The sequence below is a fragment of the Condylura cristata genome, unplaced genomic scaffold (genome assembly GCF_000260355.1).
Source record: "Condylura cristata isolate star-nosed mole 26May11 unplaced genomic scaffold, ConCri1.0 scaffold00008, whole genome shotgun sequence".
Lineage (NCBI taxonomy): Eukaryota > Metazoa > Chordata > Mammalia > Eulipotyphla > Talpidae > Condylura > Condylura cristata.
Genome location: NW_004567109.1, coordinates 41,212,098 through 41,228,860, shown reverse-complemented (window position 1 = coordinate 41,228,860; position 16,763 = coordinate 41,212,098). Strand labels below are relative to the sequence as shown.

Genomic DNA, 16,763 nt, shown 5'->3' with positions numbered 1-16,763 from the left:
TGTGCTTTAACCCGCTGCGCCACCAGGAAGGGCCTTCAGCTGACTTTTTAAGGAGCACTGACATTGGGGATGTTTTTCAGCTCTCCTGAGTAGGGGTAAATGGGCCTTGTACTGATGGGCCTTAAACGAGTGTCTTCTGGAACAGGGATTTGGCCCTGTGTAAGGAAGTTCTTTCCAAATGAGGCAATTCTAGAAGAGAGTAAAAAACTGCATACAGAATGCTCAGAAGAAGCTAAAGGAGTAACATTCTTTTTTCCAGAAAAATGCATGGGGATATCTACTATAAGTAATGTTGCAAAATGACCCCACTAATAAGGGGTGGATATAAAATTCAAAGCCATTGTTAAAGGATTACAAACTACAAAGCCTATTTGCTTACACAGGCAGTTCCTGACCTCCAACTCCCTTATGGATGAACTCAGCACACATCTCTAGCTCTACTTCCTCAGCACCCCAGGTGGAAAGAGAGTAGGTACAGTTTTGAGTAGGTGGATAATTGCTAGGCTAGGAATCCAGTGGACTGGGTGAGTCAGGCCAGAGGGATGCCTTTTCCCCAGATGTAGAAATATGGTATCTTGGGAAACTACTGACAATTTATTTAAAGCTTCCCACTTTAAGGATCTATTATATTATTTTTGCTCATTCTTCTTTTCTGGTGAGCAACAAAAGAATGATGTGTCTTTCTTTCTTTTTTGTTCCTTAATCATGACAAAATTTTTCTACTCTTTGAAGCTTTCTTCATTGCAATCTCTAGCACAATTCAATATTTAGTGTGAAATTTCTAAAGATTCTTTTTTGGAAGAAAAATAACACTTTGGTGTTTACTTTTGAATCCTTTTAAATCATCACTTTGAAATATCTTAGAAAGGCAATAGTAACCTAGAGTGATAAAGGCCTTTATGGCAAATGTTTCAGAGTCCTGGAGGATACTGAATGTTGTTTTAACATCCCCTAGGCATGAAGGAGTCTATAACAAATACAAAGAGTAAAAGGCATCATGAGCAAAAGAAGATACTGGACTTTGTTTACAAATAAACATGGTCCAATACATTGCTTAGTCATATTTTCATTGACTGAACTTCGAGTGATGGTTACAAAATAGAGAAATGCAAAAGACTAATTGGTCATTATCTATTCAATTCTTTCATATATGAACAACAGAGTAGAAAAACAGTAGCTCAGGTTTCCAAATATTTGTAGCTTCACGATTAATCTTTCAAAGTCATGTGTTAATATGTTTATAGGTAATTGTATAACAACTATTTGCCAATGCAACATCTGGAAAGCCATGTGTATTTATGGCAGGAAGATGTGGGATAGTCCCATGAAGAGAGAATTAAAATGTGAAAATCAAGCATAGTAACTATAGTAAGTTTTCTACTTTATGTCAGTGGTATGTGTGAAATATATTTCAAAAATAAGCAATTGGCAGCATGAACTATTTAATAGGGGATTGCTTCATTACCTTTCATTTAAATAATCACTTACTAAGGAGTTCGCGGTGTGAGCTGATCTGTAAGGCTATATATGGGATTGTAACAATTGTACATAACGGAGTGAACCAGATTCTAAATTTTACCTTCTAGTGATTCTATAGAGAGATGCATTTTGGATCATCACAGTTTTAACCCAAAACTTCAGGAACTGAACTCAATTACAAAATTTACAGGCTGTGTGACCTTGGATAAGTTACTTACTTTTTGTTTCAGTTTTCTCACCTTTAGCAGCATGGTATGGTAATAAACCCAAATTCATGTTGTTGCTATAAATCAATGTTTGGGAACCCTCTAGATAGTGTCTAGTCCATGAAAAATGCTACATTAATGTTTCTGAATAAATAAATATATTGAAGAAGCAGGTTTAAACTTTTCCAATTAGATAAACATTTTCTCCTTGATCTATGCATAGGGTATTAGTGACTGTCTTATTTGACTTGCCATGGGACTTCTTTACATCTTGCATATAGCGCAAATCATGCTTTACTATGTGTTGTGGAATCCAAACCTGTCTCTCCTATTACATGTGAGCTCCTCAAACAATTATGTCTAAGGTCATTGAATGTATGATCTTTGTAACCTTGACATTAGCACAGTTTCTGGCTCATAGATGTGCACTTGTAAACAGTTTTTGTATGAACCAATAAATAGAAAATGTGAATGTTTGTTTTTCTGTTTTGTGTGTGTGTTGACAGTAGAAAAAATATTCTTTGAGAAGAAAGTATCTTTTCCTTAATATTTTGCTAGATTTCCTTTTTCATGTGATGTCATGCCTGCCCCAAAATGAATAAGCTTCTTGTTCTTGTTGCTTTTGCTAACATTGTAAGGCATTTTTAATGTCAATTCAAAGTAAAATAAAATTGGCTATGGGAAAACACATATAAATCTCCGCAGCTAAAGAATTATTACAATTCCAGCTGCCCTGGCTATTTAACGCAACATAGGGAATTTGAAGTTGACCATTACAACCTTCCTTGTGGTTGGTATATATGTACACATAAGTGCACACAACCTGTGTGGCATGTGCTCATTTGCACACAGTTGCTATTAGTGGCAGCTTGTTTTATGAGAAGTTATTCACTGAATGGGAAAAGAAAGAGTAATCATACTCAGTGAGTTTACAGGTAAGCCTACTGCTGGATTGTCATTCAGTTGAAGAAAAAAATTTGATGTGGTTAAATTTCTGTTTTCTTTTGTGAATAAATTTGCTTGACTTTACTCTTAACAAATATCACTTTATTTTGAAATGTTAACACTGAGAGTTATGATTAGTCATTATCAGTTGCAATTACTGTGTAATGTAGATGACAGACAACATGGAATAATAAAAACTTACATACCCCAGGTAGCACTTGCAACGCATTATTATCCATCCACAACTCCCTTAAGTTTTGTATCTGATCCAGAACTTCAGGCTGGGTGAGAGATAAGAAAAAAGGAGAGAGAGGAAAACCAAATTATTCTTCTCTTATCATAATACAAGATTTAATTACTTGGATCTTGAACTTAGATAATCTAGTATTAATGCTCTAAAAACTTCCAAATTTAATAGAGCACCAGCAAAACTAGCAGTCCCTAAGGAAGCCAACCTGGAACTGATCTGGAAACAATCAGAACAACAACAATAAAAATAAAAATGTGAAAAAAATGTTATTTTTAACACTTTACAATGATGCTATATGTACTAACACTGTAATTATTCTGATGGATTGATATGCTTTATATGTTCTAACATTATAAAGACCCTCACTGTTGGAAAGGTGGGTTGTTACAAGAGCACCCACATTTTTAGGAAGACACACGGACATCGAAAAGGCAAGAATTTAAAAAACAAGGCTGTAAAGAGGTCCCATCTAAACGAAAATGAACTGATTTTGATAATGTACCTTGGAAAAGTGGCTAAATACAGACATCACATTTGACACTGAGTTTGAAGCAATTTGGGATGCTTATGGACTTTACAGCATTATCCTGAAACTTAACCTAGAAAAGGTCTGGGACGTGGCCTTCTCCCTGCAGCCATGAACTCTCTGGTCTAGACCCACCCATCCTGCCTTGTTAATTTCAAGTCTAGCTAAGAGGTTCTTTGGCTTCCCCCTTTCAAAACCAGTTACAATACAGGCTTATATTGTTGTAAAATGGATTTCTCCCTCTCCTTATTAATTCTTATTGTGGTTATTAATATTTGGATTGAGTTACAAATGAAATATTCCCACTTAAAGAAGTTAGTACTCTGGACAACCCAAACCTGATAAAACGATAAATGCTTTGAAACATTTATTATAGTCTAATTACTCTGTAAGTTTGCTTTTGAAGGGCAACACTCTTTTTTATTCACTATGTCCTCTTATTTCCATTATTGCCAAAGTATTTGGTGCTAGGCAGATTTTTATCAGGTGTGTGTTTAAGGCCCTTATACACTAAACAGCCAAGCACACACAGATATTACCATGATATGATAATAGTGTCAGCAAGACACACTCACTTCACATCCCTTCAGTTACTCAACAAATAGTGATTTGTTGAAATGTAGGTATGTCTGTAATGTGAAAGCTGCCACAAAGAAGGAGCTAATCCAGTTCATCAAACCCAGTTCCTGCCTTGAAGTAACTGATAACTTGGGAAGTAAGGCATAAAAATAGCTAAAACACAAGGCAGCATCTGGGAGAAAAGAATACAGAGAAGTTCAGAGAAAAGCTAGAGAGATTCTGAATAAGGCAGGACAGCTGTCAATATGAAACTGCTTCCTGGGCAGCCGGCCATATAAAGAGGACAGAAATTGCTATTGTTACCAACACCATATCTTGTTTGTGATGACCTTTTCTTTATCTTTCTGAATAAATTATCCCTCAAGGCCACCTTAAATTGGATTCCTTTTTATCATCCCAGGGAAGTGACTAAGGTCTAAGCTAATTAGTGTATTGTATTCCCCTGGTCACAGAGATTCTCTGGAGGGTGAGAATGTGATTCATTTAAAGGAGATAAGAAGCAATGGACTTTTGACCAGCACAACTGTAGAAAAGATTTGCTCCTTCGTGGTGGATTCAAAACTGGAATGGCAATAGGAGCTTTGGGCATTAAAAAAATTGGGGGTGAAGAGTTTTGTGTTCACTTTAAAAGTAAATATTGTTGGCATCACATTAAGCCACATTTTATTTATTTATTTATTTTTAAAGATTTATTTATTTGCGCCTACAGAACTGAGGTACAGGCCAGAGGTTCAGGGGTGGCGAGAGACAGAGTGGGGAGCAGAACAGGCAGATCAACTAAGTACACTGCTGAGGGTAGCAGTGGGTGGGTCAGGAGAGGTCTGCCATGCCATGTGGTCACCTCTGGGGCAGGTGGGAATCGAACTAATGCTGAAGTGGCTTTAGCTTCTTAGTGCTGTGCTTTAACCCGCTGTGCCACCAGGGAGGGCCTAAGCCACATTTTAAACTAGAGTTTTTTGTTCTCATCCAGCAGAAACAATGAAATCAGATATAATCACGGCTCAATAAAATTTAGGACCATAACATGAAAACCCATGTATTTTATAAAAACAAAAAAATTACCAGAAATGAAGGAAATTATAGTATTGTTTCAATAGAATGGTTCATCAGCAGGAGTTATACTCACAACTTTGACTCATCAGGAGGATTTCAGGGATTAGTCTATGATACTTTTAGTCTGTGATTACAATGGGATAAGGTAGTTTTTCCTGGGAGAAGTTTCACTTATAAAAAGGATAAAAATCTAAAGTATATTCTGCACTGGAATCAGACACATGTGTGAGTTAAGTGTGGGGTATCATTTTGTGTAGGAGAACACACCCATTCATTTAGATTATAGGCAACAGGCACCTATATGTAAAACTGGGCAAAGATGGAAAACATAAATCAAATGTAAGAAGAACACTATGATGAGCAAAGGTTTTGAAGCAATAGGCAAAGCAGTTGGAAAATATCAGTCATGCGGTAAATTTTTCCGAAGCCAAGACATCATGCAGACTTTAGGGCAACTGGTGGAGTTACATACTGAGTAAAGTCAACACAATCCTATATGTACGTAATAAAACAGATTTTAACATATAAGATCTATTCTGAGCACTATTAAAACAGACTAGATTATGCTGTGGTAACAAATTTACACTGTGATTTCAGTGTGGGCTTAACACAACTGGCTCACTTTCTTTCCTGCTACATGTCCAAGGGTTTTTGTGCCACTAGCTTGTATTTCCATTATTTCAGGGCTTTCAAAGAGCTAAAGCAAGGAAGAGAAGGTGTGGGAAACTAGCTGTTGCTCTTAAAAATCTTGAACTAGAACTGACAATTATTAATTTTGTGTACAGCTTATTATCTACAGCTATTTAGATAGCTTTGACTTAAGTTGAAGAACAGGTGGGAAATATAAGAGGAGTTTATGAAAAATTCACTCTAGTTCCTGCCACACATGACATTGTTTGAAGAAAACAATAAGAACGGACACACACCATATTTAGAATGATGTTATACCTTAATTCAATAAGTACTTGTTAAACATCTTCTAAGTTCTAGTTACTGCACTAGAATCATATGCTTGATACGGTCTCTGTGCTCAAGAAATTCATGGTCTATTTGTAGAGCAAACATACAAAGAGCAGGTGCATGATATTTTGGAACACAGAAGAGGGAGGCCTGTGTACCTTAGTCATGAAGGAGTCCTCATGCTTCTGAGATGAGAGGAAGTTGCTTAATAAGAGGAAAAGAGGAACTATGGTAGTCAGAAACAGTACAAGAAATAGTATAATGTGTGGGGACTGGAGGCACTTTACTTTCTAGGAAGTGGGGCTTTTAAAGCAAGGATGGGATCCAAAGCCTCATGGTTTTAATAGGGAGATAAGACTTTATTGTATGGGTGAAAGAACATAGCCAGCTTTTTGAAAATATTTATTTTATTTATTATGGATAATTGGGGTCTGGGCCAGAGGTATGGGCAGTGAGAGGATTTACCAGAGACAGAGTGGGAAGCTGTACAGGCAGATCTACTGAAAAACTCTGCTGAGGGGAGCAGCAGGCAAGACAGAAGAGGTCTGTTGCACCATGTGGGTCAGCTCCCTAGCCAGGGATCAAACTCATGAAGCACTGGCTGGTGATGATAGTACTGAGAATTTAACCCATGTGCCACCAGGGAGGCCCATCACTACATTTTTAATGAGAAGTGAAGTTGGCAGATTGGTATTTTATGTGACTTGGTGGTAAAAAAGAAGAGAAAAAGGAAACACTTATTAGAGCTAGTAGTGAAAGATAATGAAAGAGAATATGCTGGATTCAGCAGATGTTTAGAAGATGAAAACAGTAGGACTACTGACTGGCTATAAGGGTCAGAGAGTGATCGTCTGTGCCTCTGTTTCCCAGTACACGGTGGTCCCATAAGTGGAGATGCAGAGTATTAAGTCAGAGGTAGCTATTTGAGAGAAGCGTCATTTCATTTTGATCATGATTAACTTTAGTTTCTTGTGAGTCACAGTGGAGATGCCCAGGGATATGTTGGCTATTAAAATCTGAAGCTGTTGGCCCTCCCTGGTGGCACAGCGGGTTAAAGCACTGCACTGAGAAGCTTAAGCCACTTCCGCATGAGTTCAATTCCCGCCTGCCCTGGAGGAGCTCCACATGGTGTGGCAGACCTCTCTCGACCCGCCCGCTGCTCCCCTCAGCAGTGTACTTCGTCGATCTGCCTGTTCCGTACCCCATTCTGTCTCTGGTGAATCCTCTCACCCTCCACATCTCTGGCCTGTACCCCAGTTCTGTATGAATAAATAAATAAATCTTTAAAAAAAAAATCTGAAGCTGAAGGAATAGCTCTGAGTTGAAGATACAGACTAGGTATTATGTGGAAATAGAAAACCATATGAAATGTAAGGGAATTAAGAGATGCAGCTGACTTAGAAAGAAGTCATGGGCTATTTTAATGTGAGCTCACACAATGCAGATATTGCTTACCGGAGAGAGAAACATATTCCACAGGTGAAAATTTAGGTAAAAATTTAGTAGTGGCCGTCCCTGGTGGTGCAGCGGGTTAAAGCACAGCACTGAGAAGCTAAAGCCACTTCCGCATGAGTTCGATTCCCGCCTGCCCCAGAGGTGCCCACATGGCGTGGCAGACCTCTCCTGACCCGCCCTGCTGCTCCCATCAGCAGTGTACTTCATAGATCTGCCTGTTCTGCTCCTACTCTGTCTCTGGTGAAGCTTCTCGCTGCCCCTGAGCCTCTGGCCTGTACCCCAGTTCTGTATGAACAAATAAATAAATCTTAAAAAAAAAATTAGTAGTACACAAAGTCTAAGATAAAGCTTAAGGAAATGAAGAAAATAATATTACTCTATCTGACCAAATACTTTATAATAACTATAGAAGAATAAAACCAACTACTTATTTGGTGAGATTTTAAAAGTTCTGTGTTTCCATATTTGTTTAAAGCTCTTTAGAAGTCTGAGCTTCATTTTTCTCTTCACAAATTTGATCATGTGAACTATGCCAATAAATTATATATTTTTATTAGGTTTATACAACAGTAGAGTGAGCTATTCACTAGGGTATACTAATCTTGCAATACAGTTCTACATCAGTACATCTCAATTATTCTTAAGGTACTGTATTAATTGCTTTATTAACCCCCAATTCAGGGCTAATTGATGCTATGTAATTTATCAAAATTATAATATTTATTTTGCAGTCTACAAAGATCAAGTTTAAATAATTTGAAATTATATGCTCAGTTGTTTGCTTGTCACTAAAAAATTGGGTGTTTTATCAGGTAAATTTTTCATTAACTATAAACATGCAATAAGGTTTGAGGCTATAACTCAAGCTGATTTGTAGTGACTCACCTTTCAATGAAATATTTCTTTATGTATGTAATCTTGCTGAGTATTTATAATTCTGGAACCCTGAAGAGTTGTCTGTGATACTTTCACCTTACCTACCTACCTTTCTTTCCACTTAGAACTCTTATAGTTTTTATTGCAGTCACTGTTCACATCACATTCCTTCCTGCAACCTCTTCTGGCTGAGATGTTCTTCCTTCTCTTTTCTTACTGATTTCCACTCATCTTTTAGAATTCAATTCCAGACATTTTCTTCAAGGAGAGGTTTTGTGTGGCCAAATTCCATTAGACTTCACATTTGTCATGACTAAAATTTTTCATGTTAGAGTATCCTTGATTGACATGCTTCCCTGGTTAGATTATAATCTCATGAGGTTAGGGATTATCATATTTCACTTTTGTATCCTGAGAGCCTTTCAGAGTGATCAATAAATGCTTTCATTCAACACATATTTATCAACCACTTAATATCTACCAAGCACTGCTTATTATGGAGAATTAAAAAAAAGTCAGGAACTACAGTCATTCATCCAAGAGTGCTGTATAAATAGTGAATAACAGCTTGTTCCCTACCCATTGCTTTTCCATGTAAGAATAAAACTTTTAATTCATATAATATACATGGTGTTTTATTATTAACACTTTGTGTATTGTGCTTTGCAAGAAGTGGATCACTACTATTTGCCAGATGAGTGAATGAAAAAAAGCTCAAAATGATTAATTACAATACATAGGTTGATGCTGGCTAAGTTATAACCCTCCCAAATTATTTTAACTTCTAATGTTTTATACTTGTAATAAGCTAATCTTCACATGTGAACAGAATGCTTTCATTTCTGAAATTTTTGTCAATTTTATAGAAATAAACATACAGAAAAATAGATAAATGAGTTTTCATAAAATAAAGATACTCAGTTTTATCACCAACCAAATCAAGATTCAAACCCACATCATAGTACCACGAAAACACCAATAATCCTCTACCATAGACTGTGGGTCCTCACTGCCCTCCACACTCACATTCCTCTTCCATAGCTTCAATTCTGCAGTCAGATTTCTAAGGTTTGTTTACTTTTATCAATTTCTTTGTTTTTTTTTTTTTTCCTTTATATTCACCATGAGTGAGTGAAATCATTCAGTAGTTGCACCTGGATGAAAATACAATTTTGCTTAGTATAATCCTCTCCACTTCCATTATTGTAATTGCAAATGGAGAGATTTTTGTATAGTTGAGTATACACACACACACACACACACACACTCTCTCTCTCTCTCAATGAAATATATATATCCTTCTTTATCACTCATCTATTTGACACTTAGGTTGTAGCCACAACTTGGCTATTGTAAATATTGATTCCATGAATATGAGGGCATATATCCCTTCAAATTAGTGATTTTACATTCTAGAATGTTTTTTTTTTTAAAGAATTCTGCTTTCTCATTATTATGGATATGTAATATTCAAATTCACATTAGCAAGTCAATAGGAATTCTACTAAAAATGTGAATTCCTACCAACTTGCTATGAAAAAAAAAGTTGCTCAGACTTCAACTTATAACATATGCTTTGGTCTATTTTTTTCTTTTCAAATGGAGCTGTGAACAGATGCTTGGGCAGGTTAATTTCGTGCTAAATCTTGTATTTCTACACGTGCCGTGGAGGTGGATGCTTGCCAAGTCAGTGCAGTGGCTCCCTTGTTGGTCATTAATCACATCAAAAACACTTATTTTTGATTTTATTAAATTATGAAAATGAAAGTTTTGCTAACAAAGGTTTATTTTATACAGTGGGGAGGCAGATTCATCCCTCATTCCTCTGCCACAAGAACCTTTGCTCTTGTTAAACTAATTTAATCATACCCCTCAGTATGCTCATGCTTCCTCATCTTCATTTATTCTTGTGATCATGTCAATATCCTGGCAAGGATGCCATCTCTCCTCCCCAGCCATCAAAGCTAACTCATTCCTCAAGGTCCAGAGAAACCTGTGCCTTAGGGAAGGTTTTTCTTAATTACACCAGTCAGCAGTCATCTCATTTACATATATCATTTTCATAGTGTTTGCGAATCAACTAAGTTCAAATGGCTAGGCCACATACTTGCGGGAAACAAAGAGTAAGTGATCAGGTGTGCTTCTTTTATTAAGCTTATAGCTTAACAGAGAAAAATGTTAGCATTTATTCCAGAAATACAATTTAACAGGTGACCATTTTCAAATTTACTACCGATAAGAATCATCTGCGGACCTTGATAAAAAAGTAGATTTCCAGACTTGCTTTGGTAAAACTTTCTGAATCAACATTTCTGAGACTGTGGCCCAGAAATCTAAATTTTTTTAACAAGTGTTGATGGCACTTTGAGGATATTTCTTCAATATACACTGGTTGGATGTAGGAGTTACTAAATGAATGCATAGATTCTCTCTCACAAAATGCTCACATTCTAGTTGGGACAGTATTTAATCACAATACAAATAAAAGATTATGTAATTATTATGCTTTGAAAATAGAACAGATTTGTGAGTTGGTTTCAGGGTCCATCAGGGATGAAATAGACTATTTTAATGGATACACTGAAACTATAATTTAGCTTCATTGACTTCCAAGATATTAAAATTTCTTTATGGACAATACTCATCAAACAGTAGGGGTAGGTATAGTGACATTTTTATATTATGATTCAGATCTATAGAAATTATTGTGAGATAAGAAAGAATGTAATAGGTATAATAGCAATATCTTTATAAAGAGATTTATAGCAATGGAAGGCTACTTCTAACTAGTAGCAGCTGAGAAAGTTTGAGGAGTGCTGCATTCGAATTGGGTCTTGAGGAAGGGTAAGATCTACAAATTATTATGTAGAGATGAGGATGAGGGAGAGCAAGGATATTCTAAAAAGAAGAATGAGTACAAGCAAGGACACGAAGGAAAGCAAACTGCATGCAGAGAGAACAGCAAGCAATTCAATTTGGCTTAAAGAAAAGAGTGTGAAAAGCATTTATTTCTTTTTCTTATAGTAGGGGAACACTTCAGAAAGATAAACTGGACAAGAAAATGGAGACCTTAAGTACCAAAGCTCAGAGTAGCATTTATTCATTGAAAAGAATTATTTGATACTTAAAATGTACTATATATATATATATTTATCTCTTGTCTCCCAATAAGCTTACACTTTTCTTAAAGTCAGGGACCTTCCTTATAGCCCCTAAATGTAGTGCAGTGCCTAGTACACAGCTTTAGTTTAGAAAAAAAAATATTAACTGATGAAGAGAGATTATTTTTTGTTCCAAAAAGGCAGATTTCCATGTTGGCATCACATTAAACCTATGAGAGGATTGTCACTATTGATAGTCACTGAAGTCACTCTGCATGTTTCAAATATCAACAATGCAATTATAGCCCATTGGAAACTTCACTACAGATGCATAATTCTTTCTTACTTTCTTTACATCAACTACAAATATATTCTTAAATTTATATTTTGGCATTATTCACACAATATAAAAGTACCTGGATTAGAAAAAAATTGAGTACCCTGAAAAATCAACCATTTGTGTATATAAAATGTAATGACTGATGTTGTAATTTTATAAATTTAGGAAAGTAATTTCATTTTTGTATTTTAGAAATAAAGAACTGGCTGTCAAGTTCTATATGAATTGAAAGTTTAGGGAAGAGGATTGTGAGAGGTTTCATCAGGAAAAATCATGATTTCTAGCCCAACTCTACAACAAATGCTTATGGCTAATAGTCAATAAGTACATTTAGATTAGGAGTAAAATTTATAGAAAGTCTACTACCTGTCTCAAAATGTTTTAAGTCCTGGGATATGTTGTTTAAAAAAAGGAGACAAATTTCTTGACTTTGTGAAACTTAAATTCTAAAAAGATCTGTTAATCTGTTTCAACTGTTCTGATAATAACAACAGTAGCAAAGCAATAATTCACTGTGCAGTGATTCTCCAATCTCTATCACCAGACACATTTATTAATTCTTTGATCTATAATTCTAACCATCTATTAGACTTTCCCACCATTCTGTATAAAAAATAATCCAAACTCAACGTGTTTAGAACTGTCTCAACTTCCCCAAATCAAGTTCTTACCCTAATGTTTTACTTATTTCAACCAGTAACACTGCTGACTATATTATTCAGATTACATTTACACTTAATTTTCTCTTTTTTCCATTCCACCTCTCCTACATTCTCCTTTACAATTTTCTCCTACCCTTCCTCATCTGAGATCCTCAATTACACAGTCAAATATTTAGGGTTTGTTTTGGTTTGATTTTTGTCTGACTCTTTCTTTTGCATCCTTGTAGTCTACATATAAAAGAATCTATTGGTATTTATCTTTCTTCTGACTTAATTTTATTTAGCATTATCCTTTCCAGAGTTTATTTTTTAACAGCTATATAATATTCCACATTTTACCAATCCCACTCATCTGTCATTGAACACTTAGGTTGTTTTTATAACATGGCTAGTGTAAATAATGCTGCAAAGAACAGAGAAGTGCCTATATCCCTTTGAATTAGTGTTTTTTTATTCTTCAGTAGATACTTAGAAGTGGAACTACTGGATGATCTATTTTTTTTTTTTTTAAGATTTTATTTATTTGTACATACAGAAATGGGGTACAGGCCAGAGGCTCAGGGGTGGTGAGAGGCTTCACCAGAGACAGAGTGGGGAGCAGAACAGGCAGATTGACAAAGTACACTGCTGAGGGGAGCAGCGGGCAGGTCAGGAGAGGTCTGCCACGCCATGTGGTCACCTCTGGGCAGGCGGGAATCAAATTCATGCGGAAGTGGCTTTAGCTTCTCAGTGCAGTGCTTTAACCCACTGCGCCACCAGGGAGGGCCTGGATGATCTATTTTTAATAGGCCTATTTTTAATATATTGAGAAAACTTGATGCTGTTTATCATAGGCACTAGACAAGTAGGCATTTCCATTAATTGTGTTTCCTTCCCTCCACATCTTTCACAAAATATTTGTTCCTGGTCTTTTTTATGGGCCATTCTTACAAGTGGGAGATGGCATCTCATTGTAGTTTTGATTTGCACTTCCTTGATGATAAGTAATGATGAACATTTTTTTATGTGCCTGATGGCCATCTGTATGTCTTTTTTGAAGAAATGTCTATTTAGCACTTCTTCCCATTTTTGATTGGGTGATTTGCTTTCTTTTTGTTGATATATAAGGAAGCTATATATACACATCTCTATATATCATATATTTTATATATACATCTCTCTCTCTCTCTATATATATATATAGCTTAAAAAAAAAAAGAAGGCAATCTTGCAATGTACCATAACATGGATGAATCTTAACAACATTCTAAGTGAAATAAGTCAGTTATAGGAGGTCAGATAGTACATGATTGCAACTATATGAGGTATCTAATGTATCTGAACCTGTAGACACAGAAAATAGAATGGTGATTGTCAGCGTCTTGTTTGTACCTCTCTCAGGTTTTAGGGGTACCTATTATATTCCACTGGACATTCCACTGACTTAATGACTTTAGAGTTTCAATTATGAAAGGTGAAAAACTCAAGAGATATTGCTGTATATAGCATTGTTTATAATTAACAAGTGTGCTGTAAGTGGAAAAATTAAGAGGATAGATATGTTATAAAACAAACTGAAAAAATATTCCTACACCTTGCATAGCATTTTGTTTAGAAGTAGAAATTTAATCATTCAGTTGTTTAGATCTCAAATTTTGATAGTATTTGTAACTACTCTCCCTCTCATCTCTGATATCCAATCTTCTACCTAGATGCAGATTTGCTTTAAAGTTAACGAAGTTCAAACTTTCAGGCCCTTTACTTTCATGAAACCCTTTCCACATCCTGAGAGGCAACCTGGCAGTGTTGACAAAGCCATATGTTTTCGTACAATTTGCAAAAGTAAGAGTTTTTTGAGATTAAAAAAAAATTGAAATATAGTCACATACACAAGTAACTTCACTCTTTTAGAATATAAAACTAGGTGGCTTTCAGCACACTTACAAAGTTATATAACTATCATAACCAACGAATTCTAGGTCATTTTACTGTATCACCTATGATGTCCACACTCAGTCTCACTATTTTCTCCTTCCTATTGAACCCTGAAACTACAAACCTACACTTTATTACTGTTGATTTGTCTATTTTGCCATTTCATAGTAATGGAATCATAAAGTAGATGGCCGCTTTGTTTCTTATTTCTCTCATTTAACATATTGTTACAAGATTCATCTATTACCAGCCCTTATCCTTCATTCTTTGTTACTGTCAAATTCGCTTCCATTTTATGGTTATACTATACTATCTTTTACCCATTTATCAGCTAATGGAAATTTGGGTTGTTTTTACTTTTGGGTAGTTATGAATAATGTAGCAATGAATATTCACATACAATTTTTTGTGCAGTTGCATGTTTTGAATTCTCTTGTTTATTGTGATTATGTGAGTAATATCTCCCACATGTGCCATTCCTCACCCCCAGAACTGTTAAGTGCTACCTTATACAGAAAATAAAACTTATAGGTGGGATTAATTTAAGGAGCTTGAGATAGAGATTATCTTGGATTATCTGAATATCACATCCACAAACAAAACTCTATAGTAACCAAGGTTACCAATAATAGTAACAACAAGATTTTCTATAAGATGAACTCAAGAAAATAAGAGAAGGTAGTGAAGGGAATGTGATGAGTGAAGCAAGGGGTGAAGTGAAACAAATAAGGGCTATGAACTAAGGATTGCAGGTGACTTCTAGAAGATGGAAAATGAAGGAAAATAGATTGTGCTATAGAGCATCTATAAGGTGCATGACTTGATGAAACTCAAAAAAAGTAGCGTCTGTTAATTTTTTCATAGTTTATCAATAGGAAATATACTTTGACACTTGGAAGTGGATTGTTGATGTAATAAATATCAAATCATGTACAAAGAACTTTGGGTTTATTAAATAAATAGAAGCTAGGAAGATCTGAGGGGCATGAAAACCCTATATTGTCTTGAAAATAGCAGAAATATGAATGGTAGTGACTGCTAAGGTAGACACAGAAGGAAGTGAAAAAATATGGTAATGAAAGGATATGCAGAAATAAAGAAAAATAAAAAACATGGAAATAAAGAAATAAAGAAAAATAAAAAACATGGAAATAAAGAAATAAAGAAAAATAAAAACATGGAAAATGGATCTTGCTACAGAGATGTTATAGTTTATCAATAATTATGTGAAAAGCAGAATTTATAAAAGGTAAATTTAGATTTAATGGAAGAGATTACTAAACAAAATTTCAAGGTGCTGGCCTGGTTATGACTTTCTGATTATTGCAAAAGGCAAGAAAAAGGAATAAATTCAGAGAACTGTTAAGTAGAAAGAAACCAGTACTTGAGTTGGGACATTTTCAGCTGTCCAAATTGCAAAAGATTCTAAAACCAGGGCACATATTGCAAGGAAGATGAACTTAAAAAATAAAATTAGGTGTGTTTCTGAACAACCTTTTTCTAATGCCTTGTAAGGACAGAAAGGTCATAGAACTCATTCATTCATGAGAGGTCACAGTATAGAGATGGTGTCTAAGATGCACTGTCTAAGAAGCCAGGAATGAAAATGAGATTACCCAGGAAAGATATCTGGAGGAACCAACCTCTTGTGTAACAGGAAATCCTCAAGATATACATGGGAGATCCACAGTTAATTAAGAATTTTATACCAAGAGAAATGCTCTCAGTATGGACTGAAGGAGACCAACATAGAACAAATGAAAGAGTGCCAGACTCCTAAAATTCTATAAGTATGAAACAGATTGATATATCTACTTGGATGCAAAAAACTTGATTTTCTTTTGAAAAAAGGATGACTCAGATAGATGGTGGACTCACAGACATAGAGTAATAGTTCTGAGCTTCAAAGGTTATTCTCAGGCCTTGAAATCTAATGTAGTTTGTCTGGTTGGATTTAGAAATTAGTTCTGAGTAGAGATTCTTTTTGTCCTTTAATACTACCCTCCTTTTTGTATGGGGGTGTCTATAACTGTTATTGTATGCCTATTCCACAGTCATAGAAGCAGATTGCCTGTTTTCTAGTTTCACAGATCTACAGATAAAGAGGAATTTTTATCTTGGGATGGAGTAGAGTTAGAATCTTAGCTATACCTAATTTAGACTCTTTACTTGATGACATTTGGGCTTTAAAGCTACTGAGTTTTAGATGAGATTGAATAATTGAGTTAATAGAATGGGTGAGACTTTTGGCTACTTGGGTTAGATGAGTGCATTTTTCATATGTGTCATACCTGAATCTTTGAGGGCAAAGGTAGGCTGTGGTTGGTTGAATTATGGACTTCCAACAATGTCCATGTTGGAACTCTTTAAGTGTTACCTTACATGGTAAAAGAGAAATTGCAGATATGATTAATTTA

General features: G+C 35.4%; 1 protein-coding gene across 1 annotated transcript in view; it reads right to left on the bottom strand.

Annotated features, from left to right (window-relative positions):
• Window positions 1-16,763, bottom strand: part of LRRC7 (leucine rich repeat containing 7) — a 378,921-nt gene that overhangs the window by 105,972 nt on the left and 256,186 nt on the right. Inside the window, exon 9 of the mRNA XM_004679111.1 lies at window positions 2,837-2,911. Coding sequence (XP_004679168.1) covers window positions 2,837-2,911 — 75 coding nt within the window. The remainder of the gene's footprint in view (window positions 1-2,836; window positions 2,912-16,763) is intronic.